The 22,965-nt window shown below is 36.5% G+C and overlaps 1 protein-coding gene across 7 annotated transcripts in view; it reads left to right on the forward strand.

Annotated features, from left to right (window-relative positions):
- The window catches only part of LOC124373301 (sodium/potassium-transporting ATPase subunit alpha), a 254,626-nt gene that overhangs the window by 145,487 nt on the left and 86,174 nt on the right, over nt 1-22,965 (forward strand). For 2 of the 7 annotated variants that reach the window (XM_046831706.1, XM_046831714.1), the window contains exon 1: nt 9,877-10,043. The exons of the other annotated variants lie outside the window; for them this stretch is intronic. In XM_046831706.1, the coding sequence (XP_046687662.1) occupies nt 10,029-10,043 (15 nt within the window). In that variant the 5' untranslated portion in view covers nt 9,877-10,028. Of the gene's footprint in view, nt 1-9,876; nt 10,044-22,965 lie in introns of those variants that run through there. 7 annotated transcript variants of the gene reach the window in all.

The following is a 22,965-nucleotide window of genomic DNA, read 5'->3' on the forward strand; positions in this document are numbered from 1 at the left end:
TTTAGTAGGTGTGGAACAAGCCACTAGAACCACAGGAACTTTACGGGCAAGTGGTGCCTTGTCATACATCCTTCGTCCTGTAATTCTTTCCGTTTATAATGCGTCTCATATATTTTTAGTAGGTGTGGAACAAGCCACTAGAACCACAGGAACTTTACGGGCAAGTGGTGCCTTGTCATACATCCTTCGTCCTGTAATTCTTTCCGTTTATAATGCGTCTCATATATTTTAGTAGGTGTGGAACAAGCCACTAGAGCCTCAGGAACTTTACGGGCAAGTGGTGCCTTGTCATACATCCTTCGTCCTGTAATTCTTTCCGTTTATAATGAGTCTCATATATTTTAGTAGGTGTGGAACAAGCCACTAGAGCCTCAGGAACTTTACGGGCAAGTGGTGCCTTGTCATACATCCTTCGTCCTGTAATTCTTTCCGTTTATAATGAGTCTCATATATTTTAGTAGGTGTGGAACTAGCCACTAGAGCCTCAGGAACTTTACGGGCAAGTGGTGCCTTGTCATACATCCTTCGTCCTGTAATTCTTTCCGTTTATAATGCGTCTCATATTTTTAGTAGGTGTGGAACAAGCCACTAGAACCACAGGAACTTCACGGGCAAGTGGTGCCCTGTCATACATCCTTCAACCTGTAATTCTTTCCGTTTATAATGCGTCTCATATTTTTAGTAGGTGTGGAACAAGCCACTAGAACCACAGGAACTTTACGGGCAAGTGGTGCCTTGTCATACATCCTTCGTCCTGTAATTCTTTCCGTTTATAATGCGTCTCATATATTTTAGTAGGTGTGGAACAAGCCACTAGAACCACAGGAACTTTACGGGCAAGTGGTGCCTTGTCATACATCCTTCGTCCTGTAATTCTTTCCGTTTATAATGAGTCTCATATATTTTAGTAGGTGTGGAACTAGCCACTAGAGCCTCAGGAACTTTACGGGCAAGTGGTGCCTTGTCATACATCCTTCGTCCTGTAATTCTTTCCGTTTATAATGAGTCTCATATATTTTAGTAGGTGTGGAACTAGCCACTAGAGCCTCAGGAACTTCACGGGCAAGTGGTGCCCTGTCATACATCCTTCAACCTGTAATTCTTTCCGTTTATAATGCGTCTCATATTTTTAGTAGGTGTGGAACAAGCCACTAGAACCACAGGAACTTTACGGGCAAGTGGTGCCTTGTCATACATCCTTCGTCCCGTAATTCTTTCAGTTTATTGTGCTTCACATATATTTTATTAGATCTGGAACAAGCCACCAAAGTAATAGAAACTTTGCGGTGGTACGTGGTACCCTAGCATGCCTCCTTCGTCCCGTAATTCTTTACTTTTTTTATGCTTCTGAGATTTTTGTATGTACGAGTATTTTTATTAATACTAGAAGGTTTTAAAAAGTTGTGAGGTTTGAAATAACAAGAGGAACTTAATGATATTTTAACCCTTCCAACGCGGCTAACGCCTATAGACGCGGAACTGCCGATGTTTTAAACGCGGATAACATCTACAAACGCAAAAGCTTTACTTTTGAAATGGCGAAGAATTAGTTGTTAAAACTTCCGTAAGAGAGCAGGTCGATGTTCCTTTCGACATTAGGGACTAGACAAAACACTTTGTCACCGTTGGTGGACGTTGTAACGGTATCTATTCGGGTTGAAAGCAATCACCACCATTTGTTGTATGGCCTGTGACGCGGCATACGCCTACAGACGCGTTCGTTTCATTCAGCTGTTTAACTACGTGTGTGTTGGTCGTATGTTGGTTATACTGTTAAACAAAGTGTTTTGAATCAGTCCGTTGTTATTCTAATAGTGTAGACCCAATAGTAAAAGTTTGAATTCATTCATTTTACGTGAACTGATTTTCCAACTTTTATAATTTTACTATGAGCAACGTAGTTTGAGCGCATTTTTGGTATATTATGTGTAATATTTTTTTCAATTATTTGTTTTATTTTATACCAGTTTCACCATACAAGTCCAGTTTATTTATTCTAAATAAATAAGGTTTATAAGTACAATATTTATTTCATTTTCCTTGTAGACTATCGTATAATTTATTAAGTTTGTGTTGAATTTCATATTATTACATTTCAAAATATTATACTGAACTTTATTTTTATGTACTAATTATATAGAAACTTCATTTACAATTTAATCATTATAAATAACCTGTATAAATGTAATGCAATCTGTCAAATAGTGTTCCTATGTACATTATCCTGCAATGCAGTTTATTCAAAATTTCAATTGTTTTCGTGCGTATAAAATTCTCAAACATATGTAATATTACATGTTTATTATTTTTCCTTATAAAGGTAATACCAAGGAATATGAAACAAAAAATTAGCATTGGGAAATTTTAAAAAAATATTTGTTTATGTCTTAGCGTTTGACAGTAATTTAAATTAGCGCTTTAAGGGTTAAACTAACATTTTTTGCTGTATAAAATTAGTTTTTAAGTAGGTGTGAAATAGCGATATAGGTGTGTGGTGTGTGCTCTCACACGTTCGTGTATTACTGTTATCACTTCACGTGAAGATTACATTACTATTAGCGTCAAGTGTCGCTCTCATGCCTGCGACCGCCGCGCTGCGACCGGTTTTGTCCGGTTCTAGGTCACTCTATCTGGAATTCTGTGATTTTAAGTGGGCCTAGTTACTCTAACCTGTCAAGCTATATAATCCAAACTCGATTTCGACACTACGAGATTTAATCGTTTTGCTTGGAGGGCTCTCATCTGCGAGATACAAGTGAAATTGTGCTACCTTCAAGTGTTTTATTAAATCTGTTACTCAACGAACTGGTCCTTCTAAATGTTGCAATGTGAAAATCAGATATCAGTGTTGGTTTATAGAAATGTTTCAGGAATTATATTAGATGTCTTGTAACATCGCAAAGTAAATACTAATTGCGTAGAAACTGACCAGTCCAGGTATGAATCTAGGGCGTTGGAACTCATAGACATTAGGTATGTTGTGTATGTCTAGAAAGCATGTTCGTTCGTGCAACGGCAGTGATGAGCTGGATTAGTTCTGGACCTGGCTGGTGTACTCTATATGGGGAGTCCTTTTGTGATGCTCGTGCTTGGAGAATCTTGGTAGCTATCTTGGATGTATGAACGCGTAGTTTGTAGCAATATATTCTACTCTGAAATTAATCAGTGTTCTGACTGTGAAATATCATTGCAGAAATGATTAATTGTATAATAATTACAATGAGACAATCTTGATAAAAGATCGTATGTATGGTTTGGTTTCCGCACCACGTTTTAAAAACAACCTAACATTCTATAGTTGGTCAAGAGGGTTTGAGGAGAGTAAAAGTAAGTTAAATTTTTCTTAAATCATCAAAACTGGTTGTGATAATTTCATGTATATTACTTTCAATGCGTTTAACACTTCAGTTCTTTGCGCGAATAAAATGAGTGAATATGTGGTATTTCAGAACGGATGCTACCCACCTTCCGTGCTGGACCAGAAGTCGAGTCATCAGTCGTCAGTGCTGACACGAGCTATTAATAATATTCGAACTAGCGACAGCCGGCCAGTGACGCGTCGCTCCGACACCCGCGGATACGCGTCGCCACTGAGGCGAACTGATCGGCTCTTTAGATTGTACAGGTAGAACTACATAAGGCTTTCACAGTTTACACCTATTTCCGTTTTGACATCGTGTTCAGTTTCTTCAAAAAATCTTCACAGTATAAAAGGATGATGGTCGTAACAGTGCAAATAAATCAAGTAAGGGTTACATCAGTAATAAGGTCGTAATTGTACTCCTTGTAAGGTTAATCCACCGACCGCTTCAGGACCGACCCTCCAGCTCACAAGTAACAATGCAGAGAAATCATGCAAGGGTCACATCAGTAATAAAGTGGTTCTTGTACACCTTGTAACGTTGATCCACCGACCGCTACAGGAAAGACCCTCCAGCTCACAAGACACAATGCAGAGAAATCATGCAAGGGTCACATCAGTAATAAGGTGGTTCTTGTACACCTTGTAACGTTGATCCACCGACCGCTACAGGAAAAACCCTCCAGCTCACAAGTAACAATGCAGAGAAATCATGCAAGGGTTACATCAGTAATTAGGTGGTCTTTGTGCACCTTGTAAGATTGATCCACCGACCGCTACAGGACAGACCCTCCAGCTCACAAGTAGCAATGCAGAGAAATCATGCAAGGGTTACATCCGTAATAAGGTGGTCCTTGTACACCTTGTAAGGTTGATCCACCGACCGCTACATGACAGACCCTCCAGCTCACAAGTAACAATGCAGAGAAATCATGCAAGGGTTACATCCGTAATAAGGTGGCCCTTGTACACCTTGTAAGGTTAATCCACCGACCGTTACATGACAGACCCTCCAGCTCACAAGTAACAATGCAGAGAAATCATGCAAGGGTTACATCCGTAATAAGGTGGCCCTTGTACACCTTGTAAGGTTAATCCACCGACCGCTACATGACAGACCCTCCAGCTCACAAGTAACAATGCAGAGAAATCATGCAAGGGTTACATTCGTAATAAGGTGGTCCTTGTACATCTTATAAGGTTGATCCACCGACCGCTACATGACAGACCCTCCAGCTCACAAGTAACAATGCAGAGAAATCATGCAAGGTTTACATCCGTAATAAGGTGGTCCTTGTACACCTTGTAAGGTTGATCCACCGACCGCTACATGACAGACCCTCCAGCTCACAAGTAACAATGCAGAGAAATCATGCAAGGGTCACATCAGTAATAAGGTGGTTCTTGTACACTTTGTAACGTTGATCCACCGACCGCTACAGGAAAAACCCTCCAGCTCACAAGTAACAATGCAGAGAAATCATGCAAGGGTTACATCAGTAATTAGGTGGTCTTTGTACACCTTGTAAGGTTGATCCACCTGCCGCTAGTCACTGGTGTAGAACAAAATCGATTTGGAGCAAGTGCAGAGATTTTTCAGATAAAGTTAGCTTTTACTACGCATGCGTACTTACACTGGAGCAACACAAAACAATAGTACAGCAAGCTAAACATTAACCAAAACATTAATTAAACCTGTCTGGAACCAGCAAATTAGAGCGCAATCCTATTTCAGGTGTTATTTATACCAATATAATAGTTTTATATTATACCAAAGTTAGGGAATTGATGACGAGTGACAGGGTTTATGGTACTTCTGTCCTAAAATGGTGTTACGATCGGCAACGTATTCAAAGGTGTGCCAATAGTTTGTTTACTGTGGTTATTTGTTTAGTTTGGGTTTAATAGTGACCACATTGTAAGACAAAAAATAATACACTCTCACTGCCTAAGGTTTCTGTCAAACCAAACAATTCCTTAAATCTGATTTAACTATAAAAATATTTTGAAACACATTAATGAAACTGTAATTATTGTTCATGTGCTAAAATAGTAAAGGTCTTTTTTAGAAGAACACGATGGTATTACCGCAAGTAGATTTCCACATAAATCCGAGCGACTGCTCTGACTCGTTGCTTTTGCATCGTAAACGCCGCTCGTATTACTTGCTATGGTATATGGGGTGTAAACGTTGTCGTAAATATCTGTACAGTGGTATCTCGCTCCGCCAATCGCACAATCGCCACTGTGCGGTGCGGCGTGTAGCCAGCACTGACAATGTGCTATATGTTTAATGTCACTGCAACTACAAATACTCGTAGTCCTATCCGTGTGTAGCCTATGTGGTCGATATGACTACCTAATGACAAATAATTTAAAACAGACTTATTGTCGTGCAAGTACGGCTAGTATGTTTTAGTGTTCTTTGATTTAGCTTGTTCAGTTGGGCATATTGTAAATATTTTGTGTTTTAATTCATCACGAATCCCGGTTTTAAAGCAGAAACTATAATTTTAAAGATAGCCCAATGAAAGTATCCTGTATCTCGCATACAGGTGTATGCCATTGTTTTTTTTGTTTATAGTAGTGCTCACAAAACTATTGTTTTAGGAACCAGCGTCTTAAATATTTTTAATGATACAATTTTTAATATTTTTGACTTTTGTGGTGTTAATAATAACGTTTATTAATTTGCCAAACATATTTTTATTTTTATGTTACTAACTCCAAATTGTAGCGTTATCTTTATAACATTTTTATTTTTGTTTATTCTGAAACAGCGGTCGAAAATAATAGCAAGTATTCATGTAGTTGTAAAAACATGTAATGATATGTTTGTTAATAATTTTGTAATTTAGTTTTTACACCTACCTTTACTTTTTCTTAGCTTAAAAACACACATGAATACGAATTGTAAAATATAAATTATTACACTTGCAGATAAATTATATATCTATTTATATGCCCACTTTTCTTGGCTAAATAACTATGTATATAACATATTCACATATACGTTACGCAATAGACCACTTTTTATATCAATGTTTTATGAAATTCTGATTTCCTTCACGTGCCTGATACAACTAACCTCTTGTCCCCTGTGTCGAATAGCTTGGTTAGAAAAAGTAACTTATTTAGAAAAATGTTTCATTTTATATTTTTATAAAAGGAGTTGTTTTTTTTATCACAAAAACTGTGTCCTTTGTTACTATACAGGAACCTGAAATGAAACATTTCAGCGATATCTCAATATACTAGACTATATATAGACTATCCATAGGGGTACGTTTGTAATACTCGTTGTACCTGGCAACTCCATGCGACATTTGTCTTGCAACATTGCAAACTACTATCTTGAATATTTAAATGTCAGAAAGAATATAACATACTCCAATAAATAAGTGGATTTGACTAAGCCGGATCATATGTATCGCTATCAGCAATAAATATAGCAGTGTAAGTGGGAACGACAGACGATAGGAACAATTCGCTAATAACGCTCTTGAAACGTGTGATAGCAGCATTCAATTACATTTATTGGTACTCTCGACACGTAATCGCGTTATTGCCATGGGCACTCAAGTTATTTTCAGAAAAGTATTGTTAGTATTGTATAATAACAGTACATGGTGTGGAGTACAGTACGTTTGTGTTAAATACAAGAACGTTGCTAGACCCTTAACCAGCTATTCAAAGATAACAAGAAAATAATTACAAATTGGATATTAAAACTTAATTACTGAACCAACCGTTTTATATTTCTTCCGTTCACGATAAATTATGTGTTGTATTCTAAAAATATGAACACGCTATAGAAGTGAATCCATTTGATCTAGTTCCCCAAACACTAATCTGAACTTTTATCTAATGATTATTTATTTCACGTAATGGATGTAGCAGATCTTGAAGTATCATTAACGGATTAGACGAATTGTTATGCGACTTTATCATTTATTAATCTCCGTAACTAATCTATAAAGACCTATATAGAGTCTTGTGCCAAATATAATTAACTCTCTGGAGACCAGTGGTAACTGAGGATTTGCTAAATATAAATTTATCTTGTTTTACTTGTACATACAGTTCACTGAGCGTTGAAGAAAATCTCAAATTCGTGGAATACGCACGTGATCCTAATCCTAAAGCGTGTAAAGCTATTCCTACTACTTGTACATACAGTTCTCCACTGAGCGTTGAAGAAAATCTCAAATTCGTGGAATACGCACGTGATCCTAATCCTAAAGCTTGTAAAGCTATTCCTACTACTTGTACATACAGATCTCCACTGAGCGTTGAAGAAAATCTCAAATTCGTGGAATACGCACGTGATCCTAATCCTAAAGCGTGTAAAGCTATTCCTACTACTTGTACATTCAGTTCTCCACTTAGCGTTGAAGAAAATCTCAAATTCGTGGAATACGCACGTGATCCTAATCCTAAAGCGTGTAAAGCTATTCCTACTACTTGTAAATTCCCGTGCCATCCAAACAAACTTGGAAATTTTGGAACACGTTGCGCGCGTCATGTAGCCCCAAAACGTGTTGCGCAACTTGTATCACTGAACAATGGAAACAGTGTGTCTGGGACACGCGCAAGCGCAGAGTAACATCATAAATCATGTTTTATGCATAAAAATAATTTTAAAAACTCGTCATTACTTAAATGATATATAATGAAAAAAACATTTATTTAAGTCGTGAATCACCCCGCAGCTGTAACTTGTATATACTGTGAAAACATCACATTTATATCTGCAGCCGTTTTTATTAGGGCCTTATTACAGAAAACCCTAAATTACATGACTGTATTTTACGTGTAGTTACAACAAAATTCTACTTTTTCCATGATCAGGTCAGGTATCTTAAAGGACTGTAAATTTAATACACGCACACAATTTTCCAATTCCAGAATCGATTGCAACACAAATCCAGCGTGTTTTAGACATTGCCACTACATTCAATCTGATAGTGTACTACATTTGGTTATAGATGCACATAATTATCTACGAAATTTAAGCGGAATATGTTATATTCTTGTATTCCTAGCTGCTAATTTGTGAAATCTTTCGTTTAGCTTATAGCTTGAAGGGATCAAGCGATTTTAAACCAATTTGTATATTTTCACACCTGCCACTTCATAACATTATTGTCGAGACATTTTGGAGATTTTCTCCTATTTCTGATTGGATTGTGTATGCCTTTTCTGTAAGATAGTTACGTTCGCCATGAGATCATGGAAGTATTTTTTAATTTATTGGAAACCTTTGGATGATTTATTATACGGTTCTGTTTGGTTAAATTAAAATGAAATTTGGTGTGCTATGAATAGCTACTTTGCATTCAAATATATAATGAGATCCCAGAAATTGAAATACTTTGTTAATCATGAGCTATTCGTAGGTAATTTCAGAGTAAATTATATTTTTGGATTATTTATTACCATATTATGTTTTGCTAACAGAAATTAAACTTTCTGGCAATCGGCGTTAATTTTTGTTATTCCAGGTTATATCACAAAGGTGATATTTATGTAGAAAATTTGTATCTTTATCCTTACACGAGCCTGTACACTTTTTTTTATTGAACATGTTTACCTATAATACGGTATCTGATTTGTCTAATCCAATTAGATTCTCAACATTTTATTTCTTCGTTTTGGTGTAGATTTTGTTTCAACGGTTTCAAGTTGCAGTGACTGTATATAATTTTGTATAGAAACTATGTGTTGATCTGTAATAACTAATTGCCGGCATGGGAAAATCTCAACATCAGAAAACTTTCTACTAAATGGAATTATTTTTATTTTTTTGCATAATTTGGGGAGCCGGTTGCCATATGGGGTTTTGAGTTAGAGATAGCGTAATTCAGATCCTTACATTATGTTGCATGTTCGTACTGTCGACTTGGCTTCTAACTGTCTCGTATTGTTTCATTTTTGCAAATGAATATTTGGATTGTGTATGGAAAAGTTACAGAGGGACGTTTGAAAAGAGAGTCTAGATGATACTAGGATTGAATGGTACATAGATCCCCTGTAGTCACAATTCTATCCTAATATGTCTTCCAGTTGCACTGCTATCATCTCTAGATTTTTCCATAACCGTCTTTGCCTTACCTGAATCTCTCTTGTGGGATTACTCTTTTTTAAGACCACTAATCTCAATTGAAATGGTTACCTCATACCTTTCTTTGAATGATATTTCTATCATTCTTTTAACATAATTGAATACTTTTAGTTGTGATGACCTCCACAAGCGTGGAGTGCAGTGCAGCAATTATCATAGAGAACGTGTACGACCCGGCCCGGCCCGGCTGGCGCGGCGCGGCGCGACAGCGGTCGCGGGGTATTGACTGGGAGCGAACCAAGCGCGGGCTGCCGCCCGAGCGCTGCCGGAGACTACCGAACACGCCCGAGCCGGTGGGGGGGGAGGTGACGCAGTGTGACGTCAGAGCTCGGACCCCTCCAGTAGGATATTTCAATAAAGTGGTATTGCAGGAGGTGGCAGGGTCGTCTGGTCTGGTCTCACTAGTGCCCGGTCGACCGGGAGCTTACCTTGATGGACGGTGTCGAGTCCGTGGTCGTAGTGTCAGTGCATTGATAGTGTCTTGTGACTGTTGAGCCCCAGGGCCCCCGCCTACCGCCGCCGAGGACCCAGCCCTCCGTTACCATGTCAGGAGATAAGGTCAGTCAGTCCCTCTGAGCTGCACCCTTAGAGCATTCCCCCCTTTCAAAATCACGTAATTCGCAAATTTCCTATGTCAATTTTAATACTATATTTTTTGTGCATAGTTTTTTCAATGACGTAAATTGTTGTTTTCATTAAAAGAACATTTTCTGTTTTATTTGGCCTCTTAATGACCTAGTTTTAGACCGCTGGATGTTGGAGTTGGATGTTGAAGTCGATTATATGTATGTTTAAGCGGTTTGAGAATATACAGATATACAATGTATAGCGAGCGAGAGAGAGGTGTACCATGTACAGTATCGATCATGGATGCGAGGTCGAGATAGCGAGGGTGGGCCGCTCGGCGCTCGGCGCAAGTCACCCTCACTATTTTAACGATTATTCGCACTATTCGTATAGATCTACAACGTTCATTTCTTTACAATACCTTAGTTGTGCAAACCTCATGAACGGGGAGTCGTTATGACAATCTTGGATGAGCGCGCGAGTATTATATTTCGCATGGTTTTATTCTATGGATTCCTCAGATTTTCCCCCTAAGCAGAGATTTTATTCATATTTCATTCATACAATTTTGGCTCAGTATATTATCGTAACTATTTCCGTATTTTAAACTCTAATGATTTGCGGCACTGGTGTACTTATGTTGTTTTAGTACTGTTAGACAAAACTATTGTCTTCCTGAAAGAATCTCACGACAAGGTCTTTGTGGATTTTATGTAAAATTAAATTAAGAAATCCACCTCTTCAGGACAACCGAAAAGAGTGATATTTAAACCTGGACACTATTATAGCATATAGGCCTAAGCTCTATTCGCGTTGTACGCTTGTATCATAGCATCACTATGCGAAAGTATCTCGCGAGAAGGGAGCAAAAATTAATATTTTTACCCCTCCACATGACCCGTTTTTAGAGGAACAGCGAGATTTACCCTGATCGATTTTGGAGTTGCGCGCTTAAGTTAACACGCAGCCATCTTGGAACTGGTTGTCATTTTTACAAGGATTAACAAAACTATCCCGGTCAATTATTCCCCTGTAAATTTGTCTTATTTAAATCTTTTGTCAACTAGATACACATTATTTTTCAAATATTATTATCGTCTTAATTGAAACTAGTCTCATTTTTACACCCGACGGAGTAATGAATTTTTCGAGAGCAGATATGATCTGGATTTCGTTATAGTGTAAAGTCATTTGTTTTTTATAATACGTAGGAAGTATATGTTCGAACACATCTTTCTAATAATATGGGGGTCTGAGAAGGTCCAAAACTGTTTGCACATATTTAGTTGTCTGAAGAACAATTTCCTAACAGAGCACAATTTTCACTAATGCTTTCGTAACTTCGTATTTGTTCTACGTAATATTATGTATATCGGTATTTTAACATTACTAATCCGTACAATGGAATTGATAAGAAATACTAACCCAGCGCCTTTTAGAAAGCCCTTGTGTTCTAGGCAACCCATTGATTCTAGTCGTTTAAACAGTTTATTCCAATGAAAATTTATTTAGGAACAAATTTAAGAAGATTTATTTTCAACGATGTTTTGAATTAACAGACACGCGTTATCTTCATTGTGCAGTCGGCAGATAACCTTTCACTCTACTTAAATTTAAGAATGCCGAAGTGATTCCAAAAACATTTATCTGTACAATAAATCAAATAGTGAAATATATAAATAATGTGTACGTTTGTTGAATTTGAGTTTTGCTATTATATTGTTCAGAAAATTAAAACATTAAACTATATGAGCGTTCTTAGAAGTAGTGTCAAACCGCAGTCAAGATCTTAAAAGTATTCTTGGTTTAGATTATTTTGATTGTACCCTGAAACCAGTTTGTTCCTTCAGAGAATAAGAAATAACACAAAGCAGTAAGTTTGGAAGGCGGTGACCGGGATGAGACTGCACTTGGGGCTAGGGAACTATTGGCCAAGCTCTGGGACACACCTAGGGGATGGCTAAGAGGGGAGGGTGGAACCGGTGTCCATCTCTTCGCACGGTATATTATGGTCTTTAGTGCTGGAATGTTAAATTTGTCGTTCATGTATTTCTTTACTACAGGAAGACTGGCCATTGTTTGCAGCAAGAGGCTTCCCTCTAGGGGTGGTTCATCAGGAGCCTGTGAACAAACCGGCAACAACGCACAAGTCACATTCATATTAGAAATTAACATTTGTTGTAGACATTCTGACTTTTAACATTTCTTTGGTTCTGAAAGCATCTTTAAGAGAACTAAAATTTAAAAAAATATATATAAATGTTTTATGAGAGTTAAATCAATGTCATGGTTTTTAGTAAATACCGATGAAAATAGCATCCAGCTGTATTTAACGTTTCCAGCGTTAAGTGACAGTCACCATATTATAATACAATTTTACTATATAATGCTGGTTTTGTTTCAAATACCAATATAGTATAAATGCTACAACATTCAAGTTTTAGATTTCCTCAAAAACGTTATTTATGAAGGAAAATTAAAGAATTGTTTTAACAACTCTGACTTTATCTGGGGTGTATTAAATATTAAAAATTAATTTACGTCTAATCTACCTGTAAAATATTATTTGCTTACATGTTCTAATGCCACTAACTTCTTTGTTAAAATCAAACATAAAAATAAAATTAATATAAATAAACATGATATTTCAACAAAGAAGTTAGTCAACACAAATATTAGTATGATATACAACCAAAAATTAAAATATTTGTTTTGAAATTATTATTTGTAAAATGGGAAATAAATTCACGATTGGGTAAAGTTAAGTTTATAACCAATACAAAAAAAGTATTCACGACAACAGAAGTGTACAAACTGCAACTATGTATCAATCCATACTAATATTAGTATTAATGTTAAAGAGTAGGTAGTTTATCTAAAAACCAATTAAATTGATTGTAGCCTACAACTTACTGGAAATCCAAATGTAATGAAGTACATTCCTAACAGTTGTAATGCAACTTGGTTCCAGTTAGATAAATTTAGTTTGCACTGAAGTATCACGATACTTCTGTTTACCATACCTTAATCTAATAAATTTGGTATATTTCGTTTTATTTATCTTGAACGAATGTGTTATGTATATAACGTCAAAGCTACTAATTTCAATACAGAGCAATACATTGTAATAAATAAATAAAATTTGTAATAATGTTGTGTTAAAATACGAGGTGTGCAAAAAGTAACGGAAATGTTTAAGTTTTGTGGGTTTGGATTTCTCAAGATTTTTTTATTGTGTTGATACTTATGCTCTTGAAGTATAATACACTTTCCAGCTGTATACTAATTGTTTACTTCTTCAGTGGAAGCTGCGAAGGTTAGAAGTGTTTTATGTTCAACGCGCAGTTTAATGCTGTTTGCGTTAAGCAATCACACAAAAATCGCTCGGATTTGTGGTAAAACAATTCATGGCTTTTGCATCATCTGATCACACTTCATTGCTTGTTCATGAATTTTTAGCCAGAAACAGTAATGTAACGATGCTCCAGCCTCCATATTCCCTAGACATGTTTCAAAATGACTTATTTTCAAAAATAAAGAGCCTTAAAGGGCCGTCGGGCCCTTAATTGGGGGGGGGGGGGGGGGGGGGGGGGGGGGGAGGACTCGCATTACTGAAAGTGCTAAAGGTTATTCCAAAGATCGAGTTTGAGTTTTTCGAGGATTGGAAGAAGTGCTGGCACAAGTGCATAATATGTAAAGATGACTATTTTAAAGATAACAGTTACATTAATATAAACGAATAAATAATATTTTCCAACAAATAAAAATTCCCGTTACTTTTGGAATATATCTTATTCAATTTTGTTGTATTTCTGGTTCCCTAAAATTATTTTAACCACTACAAATACAGGTAATAATACCAATTCTATTTCTTATACAAAGACATAATTTTAGGATTAAATTATCTAAAGTTTTGTAGTATTTTTAATTCTTTTCAAGTTTTTATTGTAATGTTTGTAATAATTTGCAAATAGTTATATGTTTTTACTACTACAGTAAGTATTTAAAATGTCAGTATATTTGAATTTGTATGGCACAATTTAAAGACCTGTTGTGACATTGTCGTGTTACCATAAATTAACAAAATTCGTAAAATCATCAGTCATCCTACCAAAGCAGTAAAAAGGCTAGACTTCAAATCTTTGTTAGTAATAAAGAAAAAAAAAACACCTGTGAACGAATGTTAGGAGTAGTAGAACTTGGAGTAGAATCATTTTCAAAGTTATTGCGGAATGTGTCGTATAACTTACCAGCATTCAAATTATCGTAGAAATTGAAAAATGTATCATTTTCTCATTAAATTGACGTATAATTCATTATTTAAGTATCCGCCTCATATTGCCATTGTTCAGAGGTAACGATCGTAATACAATGTAAACTCAAAGTCGCTGATTACAGAAGATACGAGAGTTATGGCGAGTATTCACCTCGCTGTAGGTTCTACTTTAATTGTCATAAATACTAATTTCAACAATAATAATTATGGTAGCGATCGTAATATAATGTACATTTCAAGTCACTGATTACAAGATACACGAGAAATAAATGACAACAATTGTAGTCTAATGTTAAATAAATTTCTTATAGTACGAATGTCTACAATGAAGAATATGTCTCTTGAAAATGGATCTTTCAGTGTTAGAATAATCACATAGACAGTGTTGGTTAATAGATATGAATAGAAAAATTATCATTCTAAGAAAGAACTGTTGGTTTTTAAAATGGTAATTCGGGAAATCTTAAAGATGGCATTTTACAGTATTTATATAAAATAGGGAACGATACGGTATTATACACAATTTTTGTTAATTCAAAATCGTACACGTACATCTACATCCTGGGGTTTTTATACTTAAATCTAATTATAACACAGTCCAAAATTACGATAAATGCCTATAATTGTTCGCGAAATATTTAGCCAAATATCGAATCACAACGTGATTAAAATAATTGTGTTTTCCTGTACTAGGGAAGGTTCAGATCATGACTCAAAATAAAAAAAACCTAGTCAGCAACCGATCGGAGTTTAACGTACTGGGTTCTGTATACAATACGCAACTTGTACTGTATAAAAAATCTAAATAGATTTAATTAAATATTTTGGTTGATGATGATATAAATGACACAAAAATAAATGTTTATTGAAACAGATGAGTTTTTACTTTCACTACATGAAAATGAAGATCATTACAATGATGATATTATCCTATAGTGTAAGTCAGTTGTTTGAGTCTGGTCGGTACCGTACGTAGATGAGTATTCTACAATAACGAGTGGCGCACTTCCTTCGCCATTGTTGTGTTCTCGTAGTCAGCTGTTTCTGGGAACTGGTGATGAGCTAAGTGATTGTACTGCATACAATGTAACAACAAGCATACGACAGCAAGCCTTAATCTGTGTGTCATCGGCAGTAGGAATGTGGCCCTGACCGTCCTCACTGGTACACTGTACAGTACACGAGTATACTTTTGTGTCCCACGAAATTCAACCACCAGATCAGTGTACGTCAGCTATTCTGTATAGATGTTTGAATCATCGCTTAAAACACATTATTCAAGAGTGTAGCTTAACATTTTGTCGTGATATCTGTAATAGAAACAAAATTGCGGATGTCGACAGCATTGCGTAATACTGTTCCAAAAACGTGTCATAAAATGACGTTTTATGCTGGTTGGAGAGTTTAATAATTTTCCTTTCACTGTATAATTTTATTACTAATGGGTAAACAAGTCTTCCCTTTTACATTTTCCAATTTAAAATCTTATAAAACCAAAAATTAAGCGTGGACACATTTCATACGAAAGTGTTTGCTAGTATGCCAGTTTAACGGTACACTAGATGTTGATGGTGCGGTCCAATAAATTATTACATTGTAGTAGAACGGTACACGTCATTCCGCCTCGGCAGCGGCACCCGTGTACTCTAGGGAAGTTATAGCATGACCGGTGGGATGCGCGTGAGGAGTGGAGGAGTTGAGCGCGTGGGGGCACAATCTAAAGTAGGGGAGTGAATACGGTGCTACTACCCCTACTGAGAGTTTTCAGCTCCCGGCTCATAGTGGTGGCGGGAGCCGAATATTGTAGTGTTTGCCAACATTTCTAGACCCTTATGTTCTTACCACGGTGGTCTTTTATGATGAGCAATTTAGTATAGGAGACCTTGAGAATATTTGAACATTTCTAGACTCTTTTGAAGTTACGGCGACGGACTTTTATGATGGGGAATTCAATACAGGAAATCTTGGAAATATTGGGACCGGATGTACGTGATCTTAACAATGACTATGTTCTGCCGAAATTGTGTTCATAGCTCACCCTTCTTAATGAGTTCGCAGTAGAGATACCTGGTGGTAAGAAAGGGTTCTCATAAATTGGGAAAGGGTAGGAATTTATATTATTCTTGATCTCCAACGACGACAACCGTTCAGAATTGTAATTGTTAAGCTTTGCTAGCCATTAAAATTCAATTTATCATATACTAACCGTGTAAGCTTCAGGATTTACGATAGTAGATACAATTATGCACTACAAAATTTTCAACTGACATAGCCTAGCTGCTAAATTAAAAATTAATATAAAACTGGTTAAAATAATTTGTCAATATACACAGTAGAATAAGAAAAAACTCAGTTTTATCTACCAACTTGTATCAAGTTAATTTAATGATGTATACTTAAAATAACAATAACGCCAACGATCCACACGCAATAGTTAACATAACAAAACCCCGTTGTCGATGAAAATTATTTATTGTTCTTCGAACTACACCCAAATCAAAATTGTCCAGATTACTTTTAGTATGTTTGCGTTTTCTTACTTTGTTGGGCGTACTAAAAGAATTGCCAATTGGACTTATTTTTTTTCCTCCTTCAAAATTCGTCTCAGCGTACTTTCAGAAATTCCAGTTGCCTCTACGACACGCTGTTGAACTTTCTTCAAATTTATAAGTGTGTTGGTTTCTGCTTCCCGTTTCATAAAATGGGAAGCACTTCTCTTGCTTGGCCGTGTATAACCTTTCTACCTCCAATTTTACTTTTTACATTATGATCCATCTCAAACTCTTTACTTAAAACGTAATGAGCACAACGCAATTAATTCACAAATTGTATTACAACTCATGAATTGGCACAAGCGAATGTTTTTTGGGCGGCACGTATAGAAGACTGGAGACCGAAGTTCACAAGGCTAAATACGGCAACAGACTGAGTCGCTCCACCCCCCACCACTTTAGTTCCGTCTTTGCCTACGACGCATCTCGAAGTCACCGGTCATGCTATAAATTCTCTACTATACATGCTACCCTTACTCGCATCTCTCTAGTCACTGTACCCTCACAGAGTACTCATCAGTTGACCGGTACACGTCGTTCCGCCTCGGTAGCGGCACCCGTGTACATGCTACCCTTACTCGCATCTAAGCTTACATCCAGGGGTACGGAGAAACTGTTGTTAGATGGATAAATAACATGCTTAAGAGCAGAAGAGCACAGGCATCTCTGTGCGGAGTCACAAGAGAGGTCAAAACGCAGCGAGGATGTCCACAAGGAGGTGTATTATCACCAAGCCTGTGGAACATAGTTGTGGATGACTTACTCTGGACTCTGAATGAACAGGGTATGTATGCTCAAGGCTATGCAGATGATGTTGTCATACTCATAAGAGGCAAGCATATGGTTACGTGTATGGAAATGATGCAGAGAGCACTGGCCATTGTGGAGCGATGGTGTGTAGAAGAAGGACTTGCAGTGAATCCTTCGAAGACCGTCATGATACCATTTACAAGTAGGAGAAAACTGGAAATCACACAGCCAGTCATATGTGGGTGCCAGATAAAGATAAGCAGGGAGTTCAAATATCTAGGAGTCAAACTAGATGATAAACTCACTTGGAATAGTCATCTGGAATACATAATCAGCCGATCTCAGACTACATTTATGATGGTGAGACGTGCGGTAGGATGCACATTGGGGCTTAGACCCGACATGTCACATTGGCTGTACACCAGAGTCATCAGACCAATGATGGTGTATGGTTCAGTGGATGGTGGCCAAAAGTCCAACAGATGACTGCCGCAAAAAACCTGTCAAAGGTACAGCGGTTGGCATGCTTGGGGACAATGGGCGCTATGAGAGGAACACCAACCGCTGCTATGGAAGTAGTGCTAAACCTCCCACCCCTAGACATATTCGTCATATGAGAGGCTAGGATGGCTGCCTACAGACTGAAGTGCAATGGGAACTGGCATCATCACCATGCTAGTAAGCACTCCAAGATCGTTGACATTCTCAAACTGGATATTCTAGAAATTATGTCTGACAGAATGGCAAAGGTTACGGACTGGGAAAAACCATTTCAAGTCAACGTTGTTGGAAGGAAGGAATGGTCAAAAGGTAAGCCTGACTACATGAAGAAGGCTCTAACCTGGTACACCTAGTACTGGGGCAGGGGTCTGGGGAGCCAGACCTAGGGTTAACTTAAGCTTTAGCCTAGGTAAACTGGCAACTGTCTTTCAGGCTGAAGTTACAGCCCTTGCAGAATGTGCAAGAGTTAATGTGGAAAGAAGCTACGAAGGCAAAACCATCTACATTAACTCGGACAGCAGGGCTGCTCTGCAGGCCTTGGCCAACCATGACTGTAATTCGAAGACAGTCTGGGAAGGCCATAAGGTCATGAAATTGCTGGCGAAAACCAATAAAGTTATTATAACTTGGGTGCCTGGACATAGAGGAATCACAGGTAATGAAGTGGCAGACAATTGCGCTAACTTGGGAGCCAACTGTCCTCTTACCGGTCCTGAACCAACGTGTGGGGCCTCATATAAATTAGCACGTAGATCAGTTACCAAGTGGATGGTTAACAAACACCTACAACATTGGAGAAATACTGAGGGGAATGTACAAGCAAAGCGGATGCTCAAGGGACCATCACGGAATAATGCAGCAGATGCCCTTAGAATTAGTAGAACGGAGATCCGAAAGGCGACTGGTTTTATTACAGGTCATTGGATATTCCGAAGTCACCTGAACAGAATAGGTATTCCAGTTCAGGAAACACTGTGCAGGAAATGTGGCGAGGCTGACGAAACAGCCAAGCACGTCATATTTGAATGTCCGGCATTACAGAGCAAACGCTCAAGATCCCTAGGTGTTCTTATGCATACGGAAGAGGGGTTGGAACAGGAAAGCATTGTTCAGAAGATCTCATGGTTTTGTAAAGGCCTGGGATTTGATACAGCTTAAACCTGGGAGAGGGTGCACAATAAGCCGGATGGCTGAGAAGCAACTACCAGGCCTAGGAAACCTGGCCCTCTGTTACAAAAAAAATCTCTCTAGTCACTGTACCCTCACAGAGTACTCGTCAGTTGACCGGTACACGTCGTTCCGCCTCGGCAGCGGCACCCGTGTACATGCTACCCTTACTCGCATCTCTCTAGTCACCAGCTGTACCCTCACAGAGTACTCGTCAGTTTACCGGTACACGTCGTTCCGCCTCGGCAGCGGCACCGGTGTACATGCTACCCTTACTCGCATCTCTCTAGTCACCGGCTGTACCCTCACAGAGTACTCGTCAGTTGACCGGTACACGTCGTTCCGTCTCGGCAGGGGCACCGCTGTACCGTGTACCTCAGAGAAACTGAGGGTCGCACTGTTCTCTTTTGATATTTTTTATGTAAAGGGGAGAGAACAATTTTCTTGATAACACATATTAGAGTCACAAGTTTCTCTGGCACTCCCTGGGGTCCTGTAATGCCCATTTATCTGCATTTAAGGATTTTAATACCTTTGGAATCCATTGTTAAGAACAATTATTTTATAGTTTCCTCACTTTGTTGACACATAGGGGGAACTCAGTGAAACAGTTCATATCTTTTATTCTTGGTATGGACTACATTTTTCAAGCTAGTTTATATATATATATATAAAAGTGAAATATGTATGAAATAAGTGAATTTTGTAATTCTGGATAGAATACCATTTTCATACAATAAATAAAAACCTCACACGCAGCTAGCATAATGTATGTATGTGTGTGTGTGTGTGTGTATATATATATATATATATATATATATATATATGTATGCTAGCTGTGTATGAGGTTTTTATTTATTGTATTGAAAATGGTATTCTATCCAGTATTACAAAATTCACTTATTTCAGGAAACATAGTTAGCCATATGAGAAGTCTTCAGAACTGGTCAAAAATATGCTTACATAGTTGTAGTTCTAAACATATACATAGGCTACAAAAATATACACAAATTTTATGGTAATTCCTAAATCTAACCAAAAACCATAAACAATTGTTGATAGTCATATCACTTTGGTATTGACTGTAGAACACTAATATTTGGTGTTGTTTTGTTTACTTGGAAAACATTTCACATTGTTTATAGGTACTTATATGATAAAATTAACTGAGATACTTATAAAATGTTTATGAACAATATAGTAAACATTGTCTGATAATCTATGTGTCAGTAAAAACAAAAATATTATCCACTACCTATCTTTGTTTAGCATATCTCTGTTTGTACTTCCATTTTACATACATAGTACTAACTTAATTGTAATTTTGAATTAGAGTGAACACAGTATAAACATATTTTTCCTGATTTTCTTTTGTAGCTGTTTCAAAACTAATGTTAAATTTACTTTCAATAATGGAAAACAAAAAATACCTTCATAAAAGGCACAGGAATAGCCACTGATGAATGTGGTGTTAAATTTGTATCAGAGGCATCAATAATTGTTTATATAACAATTGATACTTCTTTCTGTTTTAGTTTATCTCAACATTAAAATTATAAATTTTTCATATTTTACTAATAGTGAAACTTTGTATCTTTTTAGCATTCCTTGTTTCTTGATATTTTTACTACCTTTGTTTTGTCAAATTTTAAAATTCAAATCCACCAAAACTTTGAAGCTTGTAAAAGAATACTTTTAGTTTTAATCTATAAATTATATTCTTATAAAATGTTATACTTTTAATTGTAATCAGGGGCCAAATAATAAAAGGGGGTGAGGATATTGTACCTCCTAATATCTTTTTTCCTGGAACTTATTTACATGTATCTTTAGTTACTTAAGGGTACAATGTTAGTATTGTCGGAATTGTGTTTTTCACTTATGGATGGAATGAACTGGCCGTGACTATAATCCCTCAGCTGATTGAAACAAACAAAGAGCCTACTGTTATGTTATTTTGGAACACATCAGATAAATGACTGTCTTTTTGTATGACAACATAGTTACTGGGTTTTTAACTCATGCCATAATTTATTTCATATAATGGTTTTGTTTCCTGTTCTAACTATACCAACTTGATGTTAGATTATATATTAATATGACATGAACACTTTTCAAATAAAAGCACCATAGTTTTTTTAAAGACTTGTAAATGTATTTTAGGCATGAAGAAAACACATTGGTTTTTAAATATAATAAGTATCATTTGAAATTCATCTCCAGGTTTTATTTGTAAAGCAAACATTTATGTTTAATATTTTTCATAACCCATTCTTTGACTTTGCTTTTTGGGAAGGGAAATTAAGAGAAGTTTACTATAACAAATAATGTTACAAATTTTTCTATAATTTGTAAGTGTTTGTGAAAAATTAGAGGTAGAGTTGAATAAGAATTTAAGTATTTCCTGCAATTGTTATGGAGAAACAAATCAGAATGTATTAATTCATGACAAAGTACAAGTGCGACATTTGTTTAAGCTTAATATTGTTCTTTCTATGAACATCGAATGTGTGTAGAGTTAAGTACTCAAAAAAGCAATGAGTTAAGAAGGAGATGAGTTAAGAATATAATATTAAGTAGAAAGCTAAATAATGTCGTAATTAAGGTAAAATTGTCAGTGGATTTTGATAATTTATAGTGATAAAAGGAAGCCGAATACAAGAAATAAAAGTTAAATACTTTTATAAATAACTAGCACAAACCCACCTACTCACACAATTTCCAGCTGAATAGCAGAGTCATTATAGACATAACGTCTTTAAATGGCACAAAAACACTCCAGAGGTACTAATGGTAACTGGATGGTTTCTGAAGTCAAAGAGTGGTTTTTATAAATACCAACTAAATAAGTCGATTTCCTCTGCAACATTCCATGTACCTGATTGAATATCTTTGACAATATTTTTGAGTATTGATGGTTACGAGACTAAACGAAATTGCGTGTGACTTATTTCAGGTTTCGCGCTTGTAAGAGCACTTCTGTTTTGAATTAATTCCGACTCCAATTTGAGATTGCTTTTTTGCCTCTTTAAACAATATTTATAGACTTATAGATAATTTTGCCGTGAGGTTGAATTCAAAACAGAATAGAACAATCAGTGAACATATTAATATTTTGACTTTCCAAAACTCACCTTCAGAATGTCACTGAATAAAATCAAACAGATCTTAAACCCAACATATTAGTTAACCAATGATAATAATATTAATAATACAGAGTTTAAATATCATGAACAACAAATGTGCAATCAGCTGTTGTGTACAATATGTGTAATTTTCAAAAAAAGAAATCAAATTCAAAAAGGAGAAATGGAACCTCATCTTATATTTTGGGCGCCTGGTTGCCTAGATTTCAAAATGAACTGATGTGTGATTTCAACCTGAAATTTATTGGATTTAAATTAGACTCAGTATTTCAGTTGAAATAAAAAACCCCTTATAGGTTGAACTAATTTTTGAAATGATATAGGTTATGTTCAATCACATTTGCACATAATAATCTCTCAGAATTGGTGTACAATTCTTTGTTAAAGCTTGATATTGACAATGAAAGATTTAAAAGTATAGTAGGATTTCGAACATTTGCCACAGGCATTGTTCGATTTCCATAATGATTTTGTAATAATATTTACAATTAGTTTGTTTTCCTAGATGGTATTGTAAACTA

This window comes from Homalodisca vitripennis, chromosome 1, assembly GCF_021130785.1.
Source record: "Homalodisca vitripennis isolate AUS2020 chromosome 1, UT_GWSS_2.1, whole genome shotgun sequence".
NCBI lineage: Eukaryota > Metazoa > Arthropoda > Insecta > Hemiptera > Cicadellidae > Homalodisca > Homalodisca vitripennis.